Source organism: Dromiciops gliroides, chromosome X (genome assembly GCF_019393635.1).
Source record: "Dromiciops gliroides isolate mDroGli1 chromosome X, mDroGli1.pri, whole genome shotgun sequence".
Classification (NCBI taxonomy): Eukaryota; Metazoa; Chordata; class Mammalia; order Microbiotheria; family Microbiotheriidae; genus Dromiciops; species Dromiciops gliroides.
This window is the reverse complement of record NC_057867.1, coordinates 71,446,537-71,471,817: the sequence shown is the minus strand read 5'-3', so window position 1 is coordinate 71,471,817 and position 25,281 is coordinate 71,446,537. Positions and strand designations below refer to the sequence as shown.

The 25,281-nt window shown below is 46.8% G+C and overlaps 2 protein-coding genes across 4 annotated transcripts in view; both read right to left on the bottom strand.

Moving 5' to 3' along the window:
• The window catches only part of APOOL (apolipoprotein O like), a 129,511-nt gene that overhangs the window by 36,932 nt on the left and 67,298 nt on the right, over positions 1-25,281 (bottom strand). The window contains exon 9 of one of the 3 annotated variants that reach the window (XM_043973870.1): positions 24,058-24,753. The exons of 1 other annotated variant lie outside the window; for it this stretch is intronic. In XM_043973870.1, the coding sequence (XP_043829805.1) occupies positions 24,656-24,753 (98 nt within the window). In that variant the 3' untranslated portion in view covers positions 24,058-24,655. Of the gene's footprint in view, positions 1-24,057; positions 24,757-25,281 lie in introns of those variants that run through there. One more of the 3 variants, XM_043973869.1, reaches the window with a different exon arrangement.
• LOC122733445 (probable ATP-dependent RNA helicase DDX53) overlaps positions 1-25,281 on the bottom strand; it is a 59,795-nt gene that overhangs the window by 31,496 nt on the left and 3,018 nt on the right. The gene's annotated exons all lie outside the window — the stretch shown is intronic.

The window sequence follows — 25,281 nt, the reverse complement described above, 5'->3', positions numbered from 1 at the left end:
GGTAAAGTCCCTGATGCCCCCTCCCCCAGGTGTTCTGGGATGTAGCAGCTTGATAAGGAAGGGCCACTACCCTGTACTGACAGGTGAGCAGAAGGATGGCAGGTGCAGAGTCAGGGGGGGAAGGTCCTAGCCTTTGCTGCCTCCCAAAGCCCTGACCAGGTAAGCCAGCCATCAGGAATGTCCAGAGCTGAGGGTCCCAGACACCTGAAGGGAGGTGAACCAGAAGGTAGCAGGCCCAAGGGCCCACAGAGAAAGGGGAGGGGAGTGCAGTTCTAGAGTTGTGGGTGCTTGCCATCCCTGTGGGCACATGACCTGCAGAGAGGTCTGCCTCTGCAGGGAGGGGGCAGGTACACAACTAGGATTGCCCTGGCCCCCCACAGAGAGGGGAAGAGTTGGCAGGTCAAGAGCCAAGGGCACAGGTACCTGCCCCCTCCCTCAGAGGGGAGCAAAAGGATAGCAGGTCCACAGTCAAGGGGAGGTGGGCCTAACCTCCCCCTACTGGGCCATGCTCCCAGGTGAGCCAGGGACTGGGTATGTGCAGGGTCAATGGTCTCATTCACCTGAAGGCAGGTGAACCAGAATGTAGTAGGCTCAAGGTCCCAGCACCCCTTTCCCTAGAGGAGTGTCAGAGGATGCTGGGTCCAGAGCTAAGGGAGACAGCCCCTGGCCCACTACCCCTATCCTAGGTGTGAGTCAGACAGTGACAGGTCCGGAGGTAAGGGAGATAGCCCCTGGCCCACCACCCCCATCCTAGGTGTGAGTCAGACAGTGGCAGGTCCTGAGGTAAGGGAGATCACCCATGGACTTCTATCCTCCAGCCTAGAGGTAAGTAGCAGGGAGACAGAGACAAAGCTTAAGGTAACGTCCCTGATGCCCCCTCCCCCAGGTGTTCTGGGATGTAGCAGCTTGATAAGGAAGGGCCACTTCCCTGTATTGACAGGTGAGCAGAAGGATGGCAGGTGCAGAGTCAGGGGGGAAGGTCCTAGCCTTCGTTGCCTCCCAAAGCCCTGCCCACATAAGCCAGGAAGTGGGAATGCCTAGAGCTAAGGTTCCAGCCACCTGAAGGGAGGTGAACCAGAAGGTAGCAGGCCCAAGGTCCCAGCACCCCCTTCCCTAAAGGACAATCAGAAGGTGCCGGGTCCAGAGCTAAGGGAGATGGTCCCTGGTTCTCTACCCCAAGCATACAGGTAAGCAGGAGGGCAGATACAGAGATGAAGGTGCTAGGCCCAGACCCCCTGCAAAGAGACGACCTTGAGGGTGGCAGGTTCAGAGCTAAGGGAGATGGCCCCTGGCCCACCACCCCCATCCTAGGTGTGAGGCAGAAGGTGCCGGGACCAGAGCTAAGGGATATGGCTCCTCATTTGCCACCACCACCCTACAGGTAAGCAGGAGGAGGGCAGATACAGAGCTTAAGGTCATAGGCCCTGCCTTCTGCAGAGACATGACCTTGAGGGGGGTAGGAGCTGAGGTAAGGTCCCTGGTGCCTCCTCCCCCAGGTGTTCTGGGATGTAGCAGCTTGATAAGGAAGGGCCACTACCCTGTACTGACAGGTGAGCAGAAGGATGGCAGGTGCAGAGTCAGGGGGGGAAGGTCCTAGCCTTTGCTGCCTCCCAAAGCCCTGACCAGGTAAGCCAGCCATCAGGAATGTCCAGAGCTGAGGGTCCCAGACACCTGAAGGGAGGTGAACCAGAAGGTAGCAGGCCCAAGGGCCCACAGAGAAAGGGGAGGGGAGTGCAGTTCTAGAGTTGTGGGTGCTTGCCATCCCTGTGGGCACATGACCTGCAGAGAGGTCTGCCTCTGCAGGGAGGGGGCAGGTACACAACTAGGATTGCCCTGGCCCCCCACAGAGAGGGGAAGAGTTGGCAGGTCAAGAGCCAAGGGCACAGGTACCTGCCCCCTCCCTCAGAGGGGAGCAAAAGGATAGCAGGTCCACAGTCAAGGGGAGGTGGGCCTAACCTCCCCCTACTGGGCCATGCTCCCAGGTGAGCCAGGGACTGGGTATGTGCAGGGCCAATGGTCTCATTCACCTGAAGGCAGGTGAACCAGAATGTAGTAGGCTCAAGGTCCCAGCACCCCCTTCCCTAAGGAGTGTCAGAGGATGCTGGGTCCAGAGCTAAGGGAGACAGCCCCTGGCCCACTACCCCTATCCTAGGTGTGAGTCAGACAGTGACAGGTCCGGAGGTAAGGGAGATAGCCCCTGGCCCACGACCCCCATCCTAGGTGTGAGTCAGACAGTGGCAGGTCCTGAGGTAAGGGAGATCACCCATGGACTTCTATCCTCCAGCCTAGAGGTAAGTAGCAGGGAGACAGAGACAAAGCTTAAGGTAACGTCCCTGATGCCCCCTCCCCCAGGTGTTCTGGGATGTAGCAGCTTGATAAGGAAGGGCCACTTCCCTGTATTGACAGGTGAGCAGAAGGATGGCAGGTGCAGAGTCAGGGGGGAAGGTCCTAGCCTTTGCTGCCTCCCAAAGCCCTGCCCAAATAAGCCAGGAAGTGGGAATGCCTAGAGCTAAGGTTCCAGCCACCTGAAGAGAGGTGAACCAGAAGGTAGCAGGCCCAAGGTCCCAGCACCCCCTTCCCTAAAGGACAATCAGAAGGTGCCGGGTCCAGAGCTAAGGGAGATGGTCCCTGGTTCTCTACCCCAAGCATACAGGTAAGCAGGAGGGCAGATACAGAGATGAAGGTGCTAGGCCCAGACCCCCTGCAAAGAGACGACCTTGAGGGTGGCAGGTTCAGAGCTAAGGGAGATGGCCCCTGGCCCACCACCCCCATCCTAGGTGTGAGGCAGAAGGTGCCGGGACCAGAGCTAAGGGATATGGCTCCTCATTTGCCACCACCACCCTACAGGTAAGCAGGAGGAGGGCAGATACAGAGCTTAAGGTCATAGGCCCTGCCTTCTGCAGAGACATGACCTTGAGGGGGGTAGGAGCTGAGGTAAGGTCCCTGGTGCCTCCTCCCCCAGGTGTTCTGGGATGTAGCAGCTTGATAAGGAAGGGCCACTACCCTGTACTGACAGGTGAGCAGAAGGATGGCAGGTGCAGAGTCAGGGGGGGAAGGTCCTAGCCTTTGCTGCCTCCCAAAGCCCTGACCAGGTAAGCCAGCCATCAGGAATGTCCAGAGCTGAGGGTCCCAGCCACCTGAAGGGAGGTGAACCAGAAGGTAGCAGGCCCAAGGGCCCACAGAGAAAGGGGAGGGGAGTGCAGTTCTAGAGTTGTGGGTGCTTGCCATCCCTGTGGGCACATGACCTGCAGAGAGGTCTGCCTCTGCAGGGAGGGGGCAGGTACACAACTAGGATTGCCCTGGCCCCCCACGGAGAGGGGAAGAGTTGGCAGGTCAAGAGCCAAGGGCACAGGTACCTGCCCCCTCCCTCAGAGGGGAGCAAAAGGATAGCAGGTCCACAGTCAAGGGGAGGTGGGCCTAACCTCCCCCTACTGGGCCATGCTCCCAGGTGAGCCAGGGACTGGGTATGTGCAGGGCCAAGAATCTCATTCACCTGAAGGCAGGTGAATCAGAATGTAGTAGGCTCAAGGTCCCAGCACCCCCTTCCCTAGAGGAGAGTCAGAGGGTGCTGGGTCCAGAGCTAAGGGAGACAGCCCCAGGCCCACCACCCCTATCCTAGGTTTGAGTCAGACAGTGGCAGGTCCTGAGGTAAGGGAGACAGCCCCTGGCCCACCACCCCCATCCTAGGTGTGAGTCAGACAGTGGCAGGTCCTGAGGTAAGGGAGATCACCCATGGACTTCTATTCTCCAGCCTAGAGGTAAGTAGCAGGGAGACAGAGACAAAGCTTAAGGTGATAGGCCCTGCTCCCTCCAGAGACAAGACCTTGAGCTGGCTAGGAGCTGAGGTAAAGTCCCTGATGCCCCCTCCCCCAGGTGTTCTGGGATGTAGCAGCTTGATAAGGAAGGGCCACTACCCTGTACTGACAGGTGAGCAGAAGGATGGCAGGTGCAGAGTCAGGGGGGGAAGGTCCTAGCCTTTGCTGCCTCCCAAAGCCCTGACCAGGTAAGCCAGCCATCAGGAATGTCCAGAGCTGAGGGTCCCAGACACCTGAAGGGAGGTGAACCAGAAGGTAGCAGGCCCAAGGGCCCACAGAGAAAGGGGAGGGGAGTGCAGTTCTAGAGTTGTGGGTGCTTGCCATCCCTGTGGGCACATGACCTGCAGAGAGGTCTGCCTCTGCAGGGAGGGGGCAGGTACACAACTAGGATTGCCCTGGCCCCCCACAGAGAGGGGAAGAGTTGGCAGGTCAAGAGCCAAGGGCACAGGTACCTGCCCCCTCCCTCAGAGGGGAGCAAAAGGATAGCAGGTCCACAGTCAAGGGGAGGTGGGCCTAACCTCCCCCTACTGGGCCATGCTCCCAGGTGAGCCAGGGACTGGGTATGTGCAGGGCCAAGGGTCTCATTCACCTGAAGGCAGGTGAACCAGAATGTAGTAGGCTCAAGGTCCCAGCACCCCCTTCCCTAAGGAGTGTCAGAGGATGCTGGGTCCAGAGCTAAGGGAGACAGCCCCTGGCCCACTACCCCTATCCTAGGTGTGAGTCAGACAGTGACAGGTCCGGAGGTAAGGGAGATAGCCCCTGGCCCAGGACCCCCATCCTAGGTGTGAGTCAGACAGTGGCAGGTCCTGAGGTAAGGGAGATCACCCATGGACTTCTATCCTCCAGCCTAGAGGTAAGTAGCAGGGAGACAGAGACAAAGCTTAAGGTAACGTCCCTGATGCCCCCTCCCCCAGGTGTTCTGGGATGTAGCAGCTTGATAAGGAAGGGCCACTTCCCTGTATTGACAGGTGAGCAGAAGGATGGCAGGTGCAGAGTCAGGGGGGAAGGTCCTAGCCTTTGCTGCCTCCCAAAGCCCTGCCCACATAAGCCAGGAAGTGGGAATGCCTAGAGCTAAGGTTCCAGCCACCTGAAGGGAGGTGAACCAGAAGGTAGCAGGCCCAAGGTCCCAGCACCCCCTTCCCTAAAGGACAATCAGAAGGTGCCGGGTCCAGAGCTAAGGGAGATGGTCCCTGGTTCTCTACCCCAAGCATACAGGTAAGCAGGAGGGCAGATACAGAGATGAAGGTGCTAGGCCCAGACCCCCTGCAAAGAGACGACCTTGAGGGTGGCAGGTTCAGAGCTAAGGGAGATGGCCCCTGGCCCACCACCCCCATCCTAGGTGTGAGGCAGAAGGTGCCGGGACCAGAGCTAAGGGATATGGCTCCTCATTTGCCACCACCACGCTACAGGTAAGCAGGAGGAGGGCAGATACAGAGCTTAAGGTCATAGGCCCTGCCTTCTGCAGAGACATGACCTTGAGGGGGGTAGGAGCTGAAGTAAGGTCCCTGGTGCCTCCTCCCCCAGGTGTTCTGGGATGTAGCAGCTTGATAAGGAAGGGCCACTACCCTGTACTGACAGGTGAGCAGAAGGATGGCAGGTGCAGAGTCAGGGGGGAAAGGTCCTAGCCTTTGCTGCCTCCCAAAGCCCTGACCAGGTAAGCCAGCCATCAGGAATGTCCAGAGCTGAGGGTCCCAGACACCTGAAGGGAGGTGAACCAGAAGGTAGCAGGCCCAAGGGCCCACAGAGAAAGGGGAGGGGAGTGCAGTTCTAGAGTTGTGGGTGCTTGCCATCCCTGTGGGCACATGACCTGCAGAGAGGTCTGCCTCTGCAGGGAGGGGGCAGGTACACAACTAGGATTGCCCTGGCCCCCCACAGAGAGGGGAAGAGTTGGCAGGTCAAGAGCCAAGGGCACAGGTACCTGCCACCTCCCTCAGAGGGGAGCAAAAGGGAAGCAGGTCCATAGTCAAGGGGAGGTGGGCCTAACCTCCCCCTGCAGGGCCATGCTCCCAGGTGAGCCAGGGACTGGGTATGTGCAGGGCCAATGGTCTCATTCACCTGAAGGCAGGTGAACCAGAATGTAGTAGGCTCAAGGTCCCAGCACCCCCTTCCCTAAAGGACAATCAGAAGGTGCTGGGTCCAGAGCTAAGGGAGACAGCCCCTGGCCCACTACCCCTATCCTAGGTGTGAGTCAGACAGTGACAGGTCCTGAGGTAAGGGAGATAACCCCTGGCCCACCACCCCCATCCTAGGTGTGAGTCAGACAGTGGCAGGTCCTGAGGTAAGGGAGATCACCCATGGACTTCTATCCTCCAGCCTAGAGGTAAGTAGCAGGGAGACAGAGACAAAGCTTAAGGTGATAGGCCCTGCCCCCTCCAGAGACAAGACCTTGAGCTGGCTAGGAGCTGAGCTAAAGTCCCTGATGCCACCTCCCCCAGGTGTTCTGGGATGTAGAAGCTTGATAAGGAAGGGCCACTACCCTGTACTGACAGGTGAGCAGAGGGATGTCAGGTGCAGAGTCAGGGGGGTAGGTCCTAGCCTTTGCTGCCTCCCAAAGCCCTGCCCATGTAAGCCAGGAAGTGGGAATGCCCAGAGCTAAGGGTCCCAGCCACCTGAAGGGAGGTGAACCAGAAGGTAGCAGGCCCAAGGTCCCAGCAGCCCCTTTCCTAAAGGAAAATCAGAAGGTGCTGGGTCCAAAGCTAAGGGAGATGGTCCCTGGTTCTCTACCCCAAGCATAGAGGTAAGCAGGAGGACAGATACAGAGATGAAGGTTCTAGGCCCAGACCCCCGCAGAGACATGACCGTCGGGGGGGGGGTTTGGGGGAGGTATAGAGCTGAAGGAGATGGCCCCTGGCCCACCACCTCCACACTAGAAGTAAGCAGGAGGGGGTCAGGCTCAGAAATTAAGGTTATGGGTTCTGCCCCCAAAACTGAGGTGAGGGAGGGAGGCAAGTGCATCCATGGGGGCCATGTCCCCAGCTTTGCACTCTGCAGGGAACTTGCAGGTTCAGAGATAAGGACCTCTGGCTCCCATCCGAGAGGTGAGGGTGGTAGGAGAGGTCCATGGCTAAGGGAGATGTCCCTCCCACACTGAAGTGTGTGAAAAGGTGTTAGGTCATGAATGAAGTGACATGTCCCATGATTCCCAGAGAGGAATGTGAGGAAGTGGCCTGTCCAGGAGCAAAGGTCTGAGTCCCTGGGCCCCCTACAGAGCCATGGCTGGGAACTGGGCAGCTCCAGTGTTAAGGGCAATGACCCATGGGCTCCCACCCCTGGGGTTCTGAGATGGCCAGCCCACAACTGACAGAAGGCTGAATGGGAAGGTAACAGTTCCATAGTTAAGTGCCATGGTCTCTGAACTGGCAGGATGTGGGCAGAGGCAGAGGATCCTCAGCTAAAAGCTCCTGGTCCCCCAGAGAGATCAATCAGGAGGAGGCAGGTTAGGAGTTAAGCAAGATGGACCTTTCTCCCTTCCCCTTGCTGCTCTGCCTCCTGCCAAGAGAGGGGCAGGAGGAGGGGATTGTGCCCAGAGAAGGGCAGGTCCTGAGTTAGGAGAGATGGCTCCTTCCCCCCTACCCCCAACACCTACTGTGAGGTGGCAGATTCAGAGCAAAGGGCCCTGGACTCCTATTGAGGCGAGGGAGGGGCAGGGGGTGCAAAGACGGGGACATTGATCCAGACCTGCTGCAGAGAAGTTCGGGAGCCAGTTCTAGAAGTACCCAATGGGGGGTAACATTTGAAGAGAGGGGGGTGCCTTTGCTGGGACGTGGCATGTCCAGAAGTGAGAGCTCCTTGTCCATCACAGAGAGATGAACAGGTAGACAACAGGTGCAGAGAGAAGGGTGACAGCCCCTGCATCTGCCTCAGGTGAGGTAGAAGGGGGCAAGTCAGGAGTTTAGATGTTCCCCACCTCCCCCAATAGAGGAGAGGTCCAGTAGTAAGGGCCATGATCTCTGCCTCCTGCAGAGAGGTCAGCTAGGGAATACAGATGTCCAGTCGAGGGCAATGGCCCGTGCCCTGTCAGGACAGATGCTGTGAGGAGGCAGGTCCCTAGCTGAGGGGAAGGAGAGGGTGCCAGATGCCAAGCTGAGCATGAGGGCCCCTGCCTCCCTTCAGAAGTCAGGGAGGGAAGGGAGTAGGTTCAGACATAAGGGTAATGACCTCTGCCCTGCTCTGCTAGGTCAGGTGTCAGAAGTGGGAGAGGGGTAGGTCCTGTGCTAGGGGCTATTGCAAGAGAACTGAATGGGAGTGAGATGGTAGAGAGTTATGGGCGATGGGCCCTATCCCCCACAGAGGTGAGTGGGATCGTACTGGTTCCAGAGCTAGCACCGTGAGGTTGAAGGTACAGTGCTGAGGGCAGCCTGTGTGGTACTTCAGCCAAGAGTAGTGCCTCGTCTTTGAGATAATCTATGACGCGTCCAGTGCAAAGATCTCAAGTTTCTTCAATCAGGAGAATGTGGGGAATAGTATCCCACACCGGTGTATGATGGGATTTGGTTTTCAGCTAATCACAGATCTCCACAGGAATCATAAGAGCAAAAGAAAGCTAAGGGGAGGGACTGTAGGGGTCACTAATGCAATCTCCTCCTGACACAAAGAGATGGGCATTGTCTTGCCCTGGATCACACAGTAAATGGGAGAACCAGTATTCAAGGCCAAGGATCTTTACATTGTATAGCAATGCTTCTGATCCTGGGGCCCTAACCCACAATCCTTTCTGAATTATTGACATGGATACACTCAACACTGACATAAGCAAAAGGTACATCAGTTGCTACATATGTCAACAGAAACCGAGTGAACTAGAGTAAAACAGAAATACCTGATCAAATTCATCTGGAGGTCCTCCTGTCCTCCCCAGTGGACCACTCGGGGTTGTTTTTGGGCCTAACATGGTCAATATTTTTATCAGTGGCTTGGAGAAAGGCACGGAAGGCATGCTTACCAAATCTGCACAATTCAGATCTAGAAAGAAACATCTAAAACCTCATTATTGGATGACAGTCTTGGGACCAATGGATGAATGGGAATAATGTTAGGAACTACTTTTGGGAATTCCAAAGTCCATGATGAGGCTGGCTAGGCAATATGGGAGACGAGAAGGGTGTGTGTGTGTGTGTGTGTGTGTGTGTGTGTGTGTGTGTGTGTGTGTGTGTGAGAGAGAGAGAGAGAGAGAGAGAGAGAGAGAGAGAGAGAGAGAGAGAAATGCAACCTTTATCTGGGTCATGTGACAAGAATCCCTTCCAATGAATGAAATTTTAAGCACCACAAATGGAAATATTACGTTCAGAGACTTAGGAGGTGATAGTCATACTGTACCTTGCCCTGCCCTGCTCAACACACAAATGGGGCATACTGTGTTTAGTTTCTAGGTATGACATATCAGGGAGAACAATAACAGTCTGGAACACATGTAGAGAAAGTCAAGTAGAATGGTGAAGAGCATCTAGCTTATGCTATATTAGGATCAGTTGAAGGAAGTGGGGCTATTTAGGCAAGAGAGGATAAGGCATGGGAAAGACATGACAGAAGTCTTCAAGTATCTGAAGGCCTGTCCAGGGGAAATGGGATTAAACTTGCTGTGGTTGGCCCCTGAAGGCAGAACTAGGAACAATGGGTGGAAATTGTAGAAAAGCAAAGTTAGTCTTGAAAAAAAAACGGAAATGATACCTGATACTTAGACCTGCCCACAAATGAAAGGGGTGGGTTTGAGAGAGCTGACTTTGGGTGCTCTGGGAATAAGTAGCTGTTTCATTACAAATGCCAGATACTTCATCACTAGAGTAAAAGATTTCATTCACGGGAATTATGACAGCCTTACTGAAATTCTCCTGTGCTAAAAAGTGAATTCTTTATGACGCAGAAACGGGACTGGGGTTACACAGATTACAGGAAAACAAAAGAGCTGAACTGACTGATGCCCCAGTAAATTTGATGGTGCCCCCTCAGCTCTTATTAGGGAAAAGAGTACTGCCCTCCGTTAGAACCAATGACCATACAGGGTCATGTTTCCTATGGAATGGAAAGAACCTTTGGAAACTCTACCCAACTGAACTATAAACAGAACTATGAGGCCTGGCATTCTAAATCTTGGTTTTAGCCCATCTCCATGAACTCACAGGTCATTTCTACAACTAGTGACTCGACTCAACAAGGAAAAATCAACTATTTGTAGGAATCAGAGACTGAGCGATTAGGGGAGAGGCAGTGAGGGAAAGAACAGAGGTTTGGGTCCTGGGTGACTGAGGACAAAGGTGGTGCTATAAATCGAAATAAGGAAGGCAGGAAGAGGATTTGGTTTGGACAGGTGGGGAGGGAAGATAATGAGTTCAATTTCTGACATCCTCAATTTGAGGTGCTGACACAACATAGGCTTGCTTGGCAGTGGGGAATATGAGGCTTGAGCTCAGTAGAAAGGTTGGAGTTGGAGACACAGATCTGAGAGGCATCTGTTGGAGTGGATGAGATCATGGAGGGAAAGAATAAAGAGAGAGGAGGGCCAAGGAGAGACCTCTGAGGTGACATGTGTATGGATAAAGCAGCACAACAGATAAGAGAACTATGATAATTCAAGATCATGCAAAACAGATGAGAGATGTCAAAGCAATAAGGCACTGAATCAAGTCTGTGGGTCTAGTCACTATGCCCTTGGAGAGAACAGCATCAGTAGGATAGTGAAGGAAGAAGAAAGATTTCAAGTGGCTTAGGGGTGAGTGCCAGTAACAAACATATTTGATTCTACTTCCTAGAAATTTGGTTGGGAAGAGAAGAGGGTGTGTGGCAGCACTGGGGGTAGTAGCAGAGTGGATTATGATGATGTATTTAGCCTGAATAATGTACTTAAAAGACACTGTTAAAGCCACCTATCACCTCACTGGTGTCTCATCAAAAGTAGTACCATCATTTATTCCAATGGCAAGGAGTGGTTCAGGTCACAGTCTTTTGCTGCTGACAAAGCGGCCCATGGATCAGACACTTAAAACATCTCCATTCTGGCTATCATTTGCTTTGCCTACACCATCACATCTTTGTAGACTCATATGGATTTTTCCATTGTGCAAAGAAGGGATCAAACAGATCCAAGTTTTGTGGTTTCAAACAAAACCTTCAGTGGGGGTGGGGTGCTTGGGCCATCAACCTTCTCTCTCCACCTGTCAACTATAGGCTCATCTCTCTGTGGTGGAACAGGGGCCTTATCTCTGGACATGCTGCCTCCCCCCTCATTTCTCTTTGTTACATCTAGACCTATGCTTCTCCCAAGCTATGTCTTAAGTGTGGCATGTCTTCCCTCCCCTCAGCTACTGCCCTTCCCTCTCCTCCCTCTCGTTCCTCTGCCATGTTTCAAACATGAATTGATGACTTTTTCCCAGACCCATAATAAACATGACATTTTGTCTCTCCACCTTTAGCAGTAAATGCACCAGTGCAAGTGCTAGAGTCATGTTGCACTCATCTGGCCTCACTGGGGAAAAATGAGTATATTCTCCTGATAACTGAATCTTATCACGTTAAGCATCCAAAGTTTTTACTGCTAGCAAATCTTGATAATAATGTATCATGAGCTCCCCAGTTTTCTTAGGCAAAAGTCACTGTAAGGCATGATTTCATCTTTTGTGCAAAGAATACTAGGCTTCAAGTCAGTGGGTCTGCCACTTACTACCCTGGGGAAGTCACTGACCCTCTGGGTCCATTTCCTCATCTGCAAAATGAAAGAGTTTAGGACTAGATGACCTCTATGGTCCCATCCAGCTCCTAATCTAAGACCATTATGAACATCAATTATTATTTCATCAGCTTGGGGGATATTCCACCAAAATATATTCATGCTGTTAGGGGCTAATCAAGTATTTCAGGCTATTTGGGCTTACACAGAATGACCACAAATGGCCTTTTGAGTCCTTGGATCTACTAGACAGAGTCTTCCTGTCCCTTCCTCCACTATCAAGCTGCCAGCTACCACTTCTTGCTGCCCTCAGCATGCCAGGCTTTACTTAGCAATCTTCAGGCCTGTCTTCTGCCTTGCCCCACCCCCAGCCTCCAGTTGTTGCTTCTAATCTACTATGGGCTATGAAAAGAGAGAACCACAGACTTGTTGGAACTCTATAAAAACATGAGTAAATGTACTCTAAAGGGTCTGGAAAAAGTTCCTGAGCTTTTAAATGATGCATGGATTTTTATGACGTCTATTTTGACTGCTGAGGGGCCTTAAAAAAACAAACCCTCAGTTCTGTTTTTTGGGGAGCTGAGATTTAGCTAGGTTCCCTCTGGATAATTCTGTTACTTCAGGGATCCAGTGATGCAAGTTACAACCCTTTTTACACCTTTGAAGATGGTCTTAGAGCTCTCATGGTCTGAGTAACTCATTTCCCATGGTCGGCCTTAACTAAGTTGGTTCTCAGGTGACAGAAGCATAATTTATCGTGGAGGGGTTTCTGTCTGTCAGAGCATGGATTTTGCTGGCCTAGTCTTTGAGAGCTCAGAATCACGTCCAGGCCATGATGAAGTAGCAGAAGCTGCCTTTGGAGAAGAGGAGGTGCAGTTATTTTTAAAATGGACTTCTGCATTCTTTTGCTATATACACTCTCCATATTTGTTAGGCCTATGGAGGGCTGGTGTAAATCTCCACTTAACAGTGATCACTGTAAAACACTCCCCTATGTACAAATGTAAAATCTTTCAAATGATGAGGATGATGTCACAATCCTCAAGAATTACTTATAAAATCATAACCTGAATCACTTCTCTCCTTGACAGGAATTAGCTGCTTACGGAAATGCTTCCGATGCTGTGAAGTTAACCATTATAGGTAAGGTGTGAAGTGGTATTTCCAGAAATTGAAAAATGAAGGTCATATAAGCCCACAGTTTATGTCCATGGAATCCACCATATATGCTGTCCTTTGTCCACATTACCAACAGCAGGCATTTTATTTTTATTTGCAATGTATTACCCTTATATTTACTAGGCAGAATGGTGAATTAGAAGAGCACAGGGCTAGGGAACAGGGAGATCAGGGTTCAGGCTTCAATAATGCTAACATGCTGTGTGACCTTAAGAAAGTCATTTCCTCTCCCTGAGCCTCATTTTCCTTATCTGCAAAACAAGGTGAATGAGAGTTGCCTTGCCTACCTCTCCCTTATAGGGCTTTTGTGAGGAAAGGCATACTCAAAGTGCACTGGCTTACCTGATTGCTTTGTTTCAAGTACCTGCTAACACTCTCCCCATAAGTTAAGCTTTGAAACTTAGCTTCCACATTTCTGTGCCCCAGACTGCTTCTCTGCTACTTGCTAGGTAACCAGTCAGTATTCCACTATGTACCATGCTAAAGTGGAGAGTGTTGCATTTTGAGTCCCAAGACAGCCAAATCCATGTGACACTAGTTGTGAGCAAGTCCTTTCCCCCAAATCTCAGTTTCCTTATTTGGAAAATGGGGATATTTTAAATACTACTAATCCCATGTGACTATTGTGAGTGGAGTGCTGTGTAAGCCATCAAGTGCTATGCAAACATGAATGTTATTGCCTTTCATCCCTTTTGACTGGTGTGAAGATAGTCTGGAAAACCCTGTTACTTGCAAGCTATACAACAAGGCAAACTGATCTCGGAAAGATGTACCCTTTCCCACTACCAGGAGGAGAATCTCCTTTCTTCCACCATGAGATTAAATGCATTGCTCTATTCTCAACCATCTAGCTATAGAGGAAGTCAAAGATTAGGATTCTTCAGTATGAAATACTGAAGGCTGTGGTGTGGAGGGGCTAACTGATGTCATAAAGCACAGTTAAAAGGGTGGTATCGTTATAAAGAGGCAGTGGTCCATTGTGGGTAGGATGCTGGCCTAGAAGCCATGCAAAGCTGTTTTTCCATCCCATCTGCCATTGACTGGCAAGTCACTTCACCTCCATGAATCTCAAGCAAGTATGCTGTCTTTTCTAAGGCATGGATGGGGTACAATATGCATTAGTGGAGGGAGTTCCCACACCAATGACATTTTTTTAAAAATCGACATTGATGTATTAATAAAAAATCCTCAACATCATGGATCAGACAAACAAAACTTAACCACCAAATCCTAAAGTATGAGAATAAAGATTCCCTTCCCTGTCACTGAAAGCTTAAGTTAGACAAAAAGTTTCAGATATGAAATAGCACACAGTAACCTTATGGCATGATCTGCCAAGGCAGTGTTCATAAAGCTTTAGATAAAAGGTGGCTTACAAAAACATATGTTACTAAAGGAATCCAGGATGTTTTGCGGGGAGGGGATGGGTGAGCCTACCCTGTGACATATCCTCTTGCACATGTCTTGGTGATGTTGTCAGAATACTGGACCTCCAAAGGAAAAGTAAGTAGGTCCAACCCAGGGTGGCAAGCCATATTGTTATGCTTAGTGGTTATCATAGGTCAATGTTCAACTTGAGAATCAGATCTTCTGGGTTTCACTGAAACAGGAGAGAAAGTAAATGGAAGGAATAGACCCTCACGGAAGCAGGGGAGTAGCTCACTATAGGGACATTTCGTACTATTCCCAGCCTGCTACAACCTCAATATAGTCTTTGAACAGCAGTTTGGCCTTTTTGCTTTGTTCCTCCTTTCATATGACAAAGCCCGTGCATTTGTTCTAACTGAGGCAGGCAAGCAAGAAACTGGGAAAGTGGCTCCCTTAGAAGTCACTAACTTTAAGGTTCTCTATGTGGATTGACCTTTCAGATTTACTCAGAGATGGCTTTGGGGACCGCCCGCTTTATTATTGTCTTATTGCAGAAGTACCAGATGAGGGTGAGCTGACAGGTAAGATACGCTCTCCTTAACTGTTTTCATATGGACTCTACTCTGCCAACAAGATGAAGTGAAACAAAAAGCACTAGTTAAATAGCAGAGAAGTAAAGGGGATTAGGTTTGGGGAGTACATATAGCCCATGTATTATAGAGAGAGCTCCTGTAGTTACCGGTTTTTCTACTATTAGAATAAGGAAGGAGAAAGATGAAACGTTTTGGATTACACGTTCAAGTTGAAGGTGACCATGGATGATAGGGAAACATGTGAAGCATCTTCTATAGGCCTACTCCTATTGAGATTATTTCCTGCCTAGGAAAAACGTCCATTAAAATTCTTTGGCAACACAGCCAAAGATATTGAGTAACTGAGGAAACTGGTAACATAGACTGGCAATGGATAATTCTAATTCATACCCTGAAAATATGCTACCAATGGATTCTAAACACAAATTCATTTTGAAGGACAAATAGAACAAATAGTTTGATACTCAATAAAAACAAAAGCACTCAACCTTTTGCACACTCCATCTCTAGGCACTCTGACAGTAGGTTTTGCAATGTACTATTTCACCTATGATCCTTGGATTGGCAAGTTACTCTACCTGGAAGACTTCTATGTCATGGAACCGTTTCGAGGTAAAAGTATCATTGATCAACAAGTTTTTATTAAGTATTTCTTCTCTCCCAAGCACTGTGATAAGAGCTGAGGATGCAAAGACAGGCAAACATAGTTCCTGCCTTCAAGGAGTGTATATTCTAATGGGGAAAGACAACATATAAATAAATAGGTACATTCTCTTTCTCTTTCTATAATGTTCTCCCTCCTCACTTCCACTTCCTGACAGAAGTGCCACCTATAAGAGGCCTTTCCCAGTCCCCCCAGCTATTAATGCTTTCTCTTTCTATCTTCTTTCTCTATTATTTATATATAACATACATTAATATATTAATTATAAAATACCCTATATATCATACATACCCTATAATTATACAATACTCTATAATTGATTATACACTATACACACACACACACACACATAATGGAGAAGGGGAGAGGGGCAGAGGGACAGAGGGGGAAAGAGAGGGAGAGAGGGGAAAAATAAGATGGGGGGGAGAGAGGGAGAATGAGAGAGGGGGAGGGAGAAAGATGAAAACAGAAAGCATTAGCAGCTGGGGGGACTGGGAAAGGCCTCTTATAGGTGGCACTTCTGCTAAGCCCTGAAGGAAGTCAGGAGGGAGAAGTGGGGAAGGAGAGCATTCCAGGCTAAAGATAGTGCCAAAGTACAGCTAGGAATGTTGAATGTCATGTGTCATGTGTACGTTGGGATTGTAGAATGCATGGAGGGGAGTGCATAGAGTGTAAGAAGCCTGGAAAGGTTGTGAAGATTATGTTAAATGCCAAATGAAAGCTCTTCTATTTGCTTTTTGAGGGAATAGGGAACCACTGGAGTTTATATTGGGGGGAGTGTGAGGCTGACATAGTCAGTACTACACTTAAGATAATTTTGTGAGGAGAGACTTGAGGCAAGGGGACCGATAAGAAGGTTACTGCATTGGTCTAGGTAAGAGGTGACAAGAGCTAAAACTAGGGTTGGGATTATATGAGTGGGGAGAAGTGGCTATATAAGAAAGATGTTGTGAAAGTAGAGATGGCAATATCTGGTAACTGATGAGTGGGTAAAGTCCATGGATGACATCAAGTTCCTAAGTGTGGGTGCTCTCAGTAGTAAAAGCGAAGTTTAGGAGAGGGGTAGGTTTATGGGAAATAATGAGTTCTGTTTTGAGCATGTTGAGTTTGAGATGCCTATCATACAAGCTGTTTGAAACGCCTGATAAGTCACTGGTGATGTGAGACTGCAGTCCAGGGGAGAAAATAAGAATAGATATAGAGATATAGAAATTGGCTTAGAGATGGGATCATCAGATCAAAAAAGAGTTCCATGGGAGCTGATGAGGTCATTGAGTGAGATAGTGTTAAAAGAAAATAGAAGAGGGTCCAGGACAGAACCTTGTGGACATCTACAATTAGCAGGCATGCCATGGATGAAGAGATAGCAAAGGAGAAAGACGAACATTCAAACAACTCAAAGAACCAGGAGATGATAGTGCCAGGAAAACCTAGAGAGCAGAGGCTATCTAGGAGGGAGGGTTATTAAGAGTAACAAAAGCCACAGAAAGGCTAAGAAGGATGAGGAAGGAGAAAAGGCAATGAGATTGGATATTTAAGTGGTCATGGGTAACTATGGAGAAAGCAGTTTCGACTGAATGATAACGCTGCAAGCCAGACTGCAGAGGGTTTAGAAGGTGAGAAGCAGAGCCACCTGGTGTAGGCAGTTTTCTTAAAGTTTAGCCAAGAAGGGGAGAAGAGATGTAGGATATAAAGAAGAGACATAGGGAGGGTTGGAACCCATGAGCATGTTTGTGGCCAGCAGAGAAGGAATCAAATAACAGAGAGAGTGAAGATTAGTGAGAGAGTGTAGACAGAAGTGAGACAGTCTATCGGAGAAGACAGGAGAGGAGGAGATCAAGGGTATACATAGCTTGCCTTGGCAAGGAGAAAGGCATCCTCTTCATCCAAGACAGGGGTGAAGGAAATAGTGATGGAAGACATTTGAGCGATGAGGGGAGAAGAGGGAGCTCATGACAAATAGCACTGATTTTTCTGGTCATCTAGGTGGTGAGGTCCTTAGTGGAGAGGGTGATCTTTTAAGAAAAATTTCAACTAGCCAAATTCTTTTCCAAATATGAATTTCACAGTGCACCACTAAAAACACATGTCTGTGGGTACGGGTAAACTGGATAGGTAATTAATGTACATGCATGAATTGGTACTTGGGCTACTTTTTCTGCTGTTCTCATTTTTGAATTCTCTATTTTAAAGGTTTAGGTATTGGATCCGAAATTTTGAGGAAACTAAGTCAGGTTTGTATTACTTATAATCAGTATCTGTAATTGAAATGTTCTCTTTATCTTTCAAAATCTAACATACTCTTTGGAATCATATAAAATTGGTTAACTATTTAATCCAGAAAGGTGAACACAACCAAAACAAAGAAGCAGAATGGTATAAGTGAAAAGGTCCTGGGCTTAAGAGTCAGGGGCATGGACCGGCACTGAAATTTAGCCACTAATACATTCATTTTCTGCCTGGAGTAAGTCACCATCTCTTTGAGATACATTTTTCTGATGTGCAAAATAGTGTCAACACTTTCAGGACCTACCATGGTGGTTGTGAAAATCAAATGGGATAATGTATATACAGCCCTTTCTGAATGCCAGCTGTTATTATAAACGAATATTGTAGAAATTTTCATTGAAATAAATGTTTTGGGATCCAGAAATATTCTGGACTTGGAGGCAGGAGGACCTGGATCCAAATCTTACCCTAGATACTTATTAGGAATGTGTGACTCTGGACCAGTCACTTAACCTCTCTCAGCTTCAATTTCTTGTGTGTAAAATGGGGAGAATAATAGAGTTGTTTTGAGGAGCAAATGCGATTCCTTGTGTAAAGTGCTTCGCAAGCCTTAGACTTCTAAATAGAAATAGAAATGATCATATTGTATTGACAGAAGCTTCATGATGTCATTTCTGTAAAGGAGAAGTGACCATAAGGCAGTTCAACTGATGACACTTCCATTCTTTAAGTATGAGGTACAAGGGCTTGGGCACGAGATGATTTCCCCTTCAAGGTAGAGAGGGAAGAAGAGCATTTTAAGTCACAGTTCTTTTATGCCCTAATTGCACGACAAGTCATAAGGATTTGCAGTGGGGCTAATGAGTGACACTAGTCTGGGGGTTGTGAAACTTGCAACTGTGGAATTCATCCATTCTACAGAGATGAGCTGAAGTATTTTCTTAGAAGCAATAGATGCACACACAGGGCCTCTAACATATGGACGACATTTTCTGAATGAAGGAAGGAATTTACTAATCTGCTTCCAAATAAGAATGCTCCTTCTTTACTTTTGTAAACAGATAGCAATTACCAACGGCTGCAGCTGCATGAACTTTCTTGTGGTCATATGGAACCAGACATCTACTGAATACTACAGAAGGCGGGGGGCCCTGGACTTATCCTCTCAGGAGGGTTGGCATCTGTTCCGGTTTAACAAAAAGGAACTTATAAAAATGGCAAATGAAAACTGAAGGGGCCTCCAAATTGCCATCGCAAGTTCTAAACCCTCATCTTGTTAACTTCCTTGTACGATACATCAAACCCCCAGCCTCTGCTTGGAGCCTTCACCTAGACCAGTTGCTCAAACAGCTAAACACAGTAAACCCTTGGTTATCTTCACCTAACAATCACTTACTTAGGTTTTGTCTTGTAGTTCTGTTTTTCTATCTGGAAGTCTAGATCTACAGAAATGGATGTTTTATACATTCACTTGAAGACAGGTAAGGTTGAGTAAATTCCCTTCTAACCAAATAACGAAGCTGTACTTTCCATGTTGGAGATGGGGGAGTCTGAACTCTCTAAATTTCTTTTCTTTCTTTTTTTTTTTTTAGTGAGGCAATTGGGGTTAAGTGACTTGCCCAGGGTCACACAGCTAGTAAGTGTTAAGTGTCTGAGGCCGGATTTGAACTCAGGTCCTCCTGATTCCAGGGCCGGTGCTCTATCCACTGTGCCACCTAGCTGCCCCTAAATTTCTTTTCTTGATGGTTTCCACTTCCCTGGATACAAGTTGGGGCCAGTCATTCAAGATATTTTGGTTAGAAGAGAGCAATTCGAGTGATTTTCCAAGAACACTGAATTTAAGTCACTGCTTGGGTGACCATAGGAAGTCACCTCCTCTTTTTTGGACTCAGTTTTCCCCTCTGTAAAATGAGAGGACTGGACTAGATATTCTCCAAGGTCCCTATTGGAAATAACCAAACAGAAACAGTGACCCAAGTAAACAAAGGTGGTTAAAAGGTAGGCCTACATGGCTTATATGAACCCTTTTGGGGGATAATTTCACTATCATAATTTGACAGCTGACTGATTGTATTGGCAATGCACCCGGCTATATAGCCCAGATTCTCACTGTCTAGACCACGGTTACTGAATGCTTCTGTTGTCATTACTAGGTCCAAAGAATGGTTAAGTTAGTCCAGAATGGCTTAATGCTCTCCCAGGCCTGCAGAACAGTTTAAGTACCTGTACTACTATACTTCTGCATTGGATGGGGATGGGGAAGAGAGGAGGGAAGGCAATAAGCATTTATATGGTGTCTACTTTGTGCCATGCACTGGACTTTTACAAATATTCTCTCATCTGGTTTCATAACAACCCTGAAAGGTAGGTACTATTACATTTTACAGACAAGGAAACTGAGGCTGAGAGAGGTTAACTGACTTGTTCAGGCTCACACAGCTAGTAAGAATCTGAGGCCAAATTTAAACTCAGGTCTTCTTGACTCTAGACCCAGCACTCTATCTACAATGCCATTAGCTATGTTACACCAGGCCTAACACTACACCCTACAATTTACAATATTTCTGTCTTATACCAAGTTTTCAAATGGCTATACTTTTGTGATATGTGAACTTAAATCTAGCACTGGTTTGCTTAAAAAAAAAACTTTACAATGAAATTAAGGTGCAAACTTCAATCAAATGGTTTCAAAGTTATCATTCCAGCCCTTGGTTGGGTAGAAATAGAAATGTGAAGTAATTTCCTACAATGTCATTTGTGAGTTGAATCCCCAAACATATTCCCCATTTAAATGTGGTATTACATGGTAAGTAGGCTAGGCTTACTTTTCCTCTTTCTTACAGCATTACTTAGAGTATGAGACTTTAAAAATTAAATTGCTTAAGTTACATGACAAAAAGCTTTGGTACCTAATTTAATTTTTTTTTCAGCTACAACTATATCAGACACAATTACTCAATATCAACTATCTTACTATATAAAATTTTAGGGAAACTACATTTCCGCCTTTAAATCAAGTTCACTCTTCTTCCACTTCAAATTGATAATAAGCTTCTATACTGTAACACATTTTGGTGGACAAAAACGCTGTTCCACTAGAAAAAGATCAGAAATCCCAAATGGTAAGTGAGGTGTGGGGGGGGGAGGGGGGGCAGAGTGGGGAGGGAAGAAGAGGGAGAGAGAGAAAGACTGCTCTGCATATTTTAAAATGAGATTCCCTGAGGTGGAATCAGTGGAGCATTGTGGATAGAAACAGAAGGTGAGTTTTGGGAAAAGAGGAAACCCAGGAAGACCTAGGTTCAAGGCTGACTTTTGACGCAAACACACCCATGGACTCATTTGCATTAATAAGAGTTTATACACTGCTAATTCCTTACATTGAAAGAAATCACAGGCATGGTCCCCAAAAAGGTTCTCTGATCACTGAAGCAGTGCCTGTGTCTCTGTACTTTCTGGATACTACTTTAGTCTGAATATTTTTAAGACAGGAATTTTTATTCAACTAACTACTATGCCTCTAGATAATGTTCTCCAGGAATTTACTTTTATTAAATTTTAGTGAGACATAGACCAGGTAACTTCTAATTTTTCATTTTCATCTCTAAAATAATACCCCCCCCCAGCATATTTTATTTACCTTTTAAGTGGCCTTCTGAACTGATGGTTTAAATATTTTTTATTATTTTTTAATTATTTTTTTAATTTTTTAGTGAGGCAATTGGGGTTAAGTGACTTGCCCAGGCTCACACAGCTAGTAAGTGTCAAGTGTCTGTGGCCAGATTTGAACTCAGGTCCTCCTGAATCTGGGGCCGGTTCTCTATCCACTGCGCCACCTAGCTGCCCCTGATGGTTTAAATATTTACCCCTTGAGGGACAGCTAGGTGGCGCAGTGGATAGAGCTCTGGCCCTGGATTCGGGAGGACCCGAGTTCAAATCTTGCCTCAGACACTTGATACTTGCTAGCTGTGTGACCCTGGGCAAGTCACTTAACCCTCATTGCCTCGCAAAAAAAAAAAAAAATTAAAAAAATTAAATATTTACCCCTAAAGTCCTATTCTGCATAAATGACAATTTCGATCTGCAGCATACAAATCTCAATAGCCAAGGCACGCCTACAACTTTCTTAATCGCTAAGAATTCCAGAAGCTCAAATTCCTTTTCCTCCCCAATTCTGCCATTACAATTTTTTTTCATATGCATTTTGTGAATATTTCCCCCTCCCACCCCGCCATGAGTTTAAGAGCAGTGTCTACATGCCTAATGGGAGAAGAGCGAGTGCTTAGAGGGAAGTGGGGTACAAAGGCAGGCAGGCGGGCATGAGGTAAGTGGCCAGATAGGGTGGATGCACACTGAGCAAGGCTGGTCAAGTGAGCTGGGAGAGTGGGAAAAGGCAGCCATGGGAAGGTAAACGCTGAAGAGCATAAGTTTAACGACAAGGAAATATCTGGCTGATACCTTCTGTCTCTGTGACATTACAACTGTGGGAAGAGTTGTCCTGCCTGCACTAGCTAATTGTTTGGAAGAAGCAAATGGAAACGAGATGTTGTTTTCTTGAGGTGCACAGCAAATTCACTTTTCAGCTTTCTCCTTTTATGTGAAGATCTCTTTTCATGGGGTAAGAACAATAAAACCATATCATGTTTAAGAATATTTTGAGAGGCAGCTAGGTGGCGCAGTGGATAGAGCACCAGCCCTGGAGTCAGGAGGACCTGAGTTCAAATCCGGCCTCAGACACTTAACATTTACTAGCTGTGTGACCCTGGGCAAGTCACTTAACCCCAATTGCCTCACACACACACACACACACACACACAAAAAGAATATTTTGATCTCTTTTCTGCCACTGATACCAACCAAGTCCACTGAGGAGCCTATCTTCAAAATACACAGTTCTCTGGGTAAATGAATGGAGCCCTGATTAAAAGCATGAGCCAAGGAGAAGAGCCTCACACACTAACTACGTCAACTCTTATCAATCCACAGCCTCCCCAAGACACTAGTATGTTCTACCCTTCTATTTTGGACCAGCCTCTCATGATGGAGAAACTCCCAGGAAGCAGACACTTTGGAACCCTGACAGAAAATGGTGGGGGCCTGACTACGTCACTGTGACTCCGAGAGAAAAAGCAAGCAGGGCGAAGAGAAGAATAAGGGGAAGACAGAAGGGCAAAAGAGAATGCAAACTGAAACAGAGAAGTTAAAAGCTGTGCCACAAAGTATTTCACTTACGACAGGGATGTGAAGGAAAAAAAATGTGGGAAGGAAAGGCCACAGTGAAATGGTTAAATTTCACTTTGTTCTTTTAGTCTCAATATGCATTTACCTATTTAAGTATAATGCAAACTTTATAATATGCTCAAAAATTGCCATCAATTTGCTTCAATCAGTTTTAAATTGTTTTAAACATCCTTTTCATTAAAGCACAGTATATTTTACTGTGTCTAGCTTTCATCATCTCAGTGTTTAAAAACACTCTGAATTAAAACTTGTTAAAGCAATTCTACCTCATTGTCCCCAAACCTGAGGACCTATGTCAGAATAGCTGCCTCTTTCCACTGCCATGTTTTGTTTTCTTTGTGGCAAAATTCATGTATCTTGTAATTTTGCTTTTGATGATTGCTCATTGCTGCGTTTTCTGTAGCCTCTTTCCCTGACTAATCTTGTTGTTCTCTATCTAGCTGATGGCATAGCCAGCAATGTATTTGAATTTTTTGGTACCAGAGCTACAAATTTACTCATATACAGATGAAGATCTAATAATAACTATTTCATCAATCTGATTTGAAAAAAGCAATAATATATAGCTTTTATAACCATCCTGATTTTACGGGTGAGGAAGAAGGAAATGATTCTTTGTGAAGATGCAAATAGGATAGATTTCAATGCATAGAAGAGGCAACGGATTTAGTTACTTGCCAGAGAGAACAGTGCTATATAGGCCTGGGAAGGCTGTATGATACCTGTTATCACCACTTACATCCCAAAGCCCTTGTCTTGTTCACCTTTGTAGCTGTTGCCTCCAGTCAGGAAGTGAACGGAATGGGACAGTGGGTGGTCCGAACAGCAGCAGTCCGGAAGTTGGAGCTCCTTTCCTTCTCTATTGCCCAAATCTCTCCGTTGTGCTCTGATTTTCTCTCTTGGTCTTGGAAAAGGCTTGTGATGACACTTCGTCATCCTGGTCAACGAGCTGTGATTTCACTGGTATCGCTATTATCCCTATTGATGCAGCTCCACAGGAGACGGTCTTCAGGCTGTGGCTGTGATGGTCATCAAGTGATTGGTCAATCCTCTAATGATGAACCTTTCCAAAACTCAGCTAGGCTGGTCACTGGGAAGGCAGTTCATCGTGGGGCCTCTACTTGACAACCTCCCAACCTGAAAGAACCCACTAGAGCTTGCATTACATTCAGAGTTACCTAATAACCCTTCGTGGGTTTCAAGAGTTGTAAGACTTTTTAAATAAGTGAGATGATCTCTCTTTTCTTAACCATGGGTGTTTAACCTCATGGTTAAGATGAGGATAGTTTCAAGTTAAATAAAACTGTACAAGGATGTCATGCAAATTTATTTTATTTCAATTACTTCTGAGAGTAAAGGAAGGATGCTGAAAAGCTCTGTTCTTGGTGTTTAAATATATTAAAGGAACGCAATATATTAGACAAATGCATCAGCCAGAGCTGGTTTCTGACATTTAAAGATGGTTGAAAATGCCAACATCAGGCCCCGGAACTTTAATGGGAATATTTTGCTCCAGACCTCCAAAGTGTAAAAAAGAAAGAAAACATTTACCCAGGATTCTTGCTTAGCTGACATATTAAGAGGGCAGCCAAATCCAAGAGATATTTAAAATGTCAAAGACTCTGTGATGCTCACATCTTTATTTGTCTTCTCTGTTAAGTGAGCTCCATTGTATGGCATCAAACGCATCCTGATGACACCGAACTCAACTTTGGTGTCAATCACCAAGGATTGCTTTGATCACTATGTGATGAGTTAGCAAACTGTGCGTATGAATGGATGAATGGAAATTTAAGAAAACACCCAATTAAGCTATATAGCCTATGGGGGCCAGTTTTATTATGTTTCCGTTGTGACTTTTCTTATGTGCCAAGCTTTCTACTTCTTGAAGATCTGTATGCAGTGTATTTCAACTTCTAGTGCTGTACATATCTATATCTTCTGGATTGGACTGACCGTGATCCATGAGCTTGGGGTCAGCCTTAAACTGTGTGGCTGTAACAGCACCTGCTAAAGCATTAAAATGAAAAAGTGTAAGAAGTCAGATGACATTTGCTACAGGTATACCTTGTTATACAGAAATGGTTAAAGTTGGGATAGCACTGATGTATAAGAATTTTAAGTCTCCTTGGGGCAAGCCCTTATTTAGTAAAACTTTCTTAATAACTTTATCATTCCATGGTACTAGGAACTGATGGAATGAAGGAGCATTCGGAACTGTTGCATCTGTATTCCTCCCTACTTCAGCTCAGAAAGACTGACTTATTTCTCAAGTGTTCATAGCATCCATATAAAATGCTAGAAACTAGCAACCAAAGAGATGCACAATATCAGAATGGGGTTGATGGAAACCAAATGACTTTGTACTTTACTTGGGTCCACTCAGTTAAACAGGCACCAATTTCTTCCAAAGAAATTTCTGTCAAGCCCTGCCTCCTGCCCCACCCCAAATATAAACATAAACCCCTGTTTTCTTTGCATTAATATTCTGGGTCTTTATTTTACTAGTAAGCTGTTATTTTTTTAACTATGCAC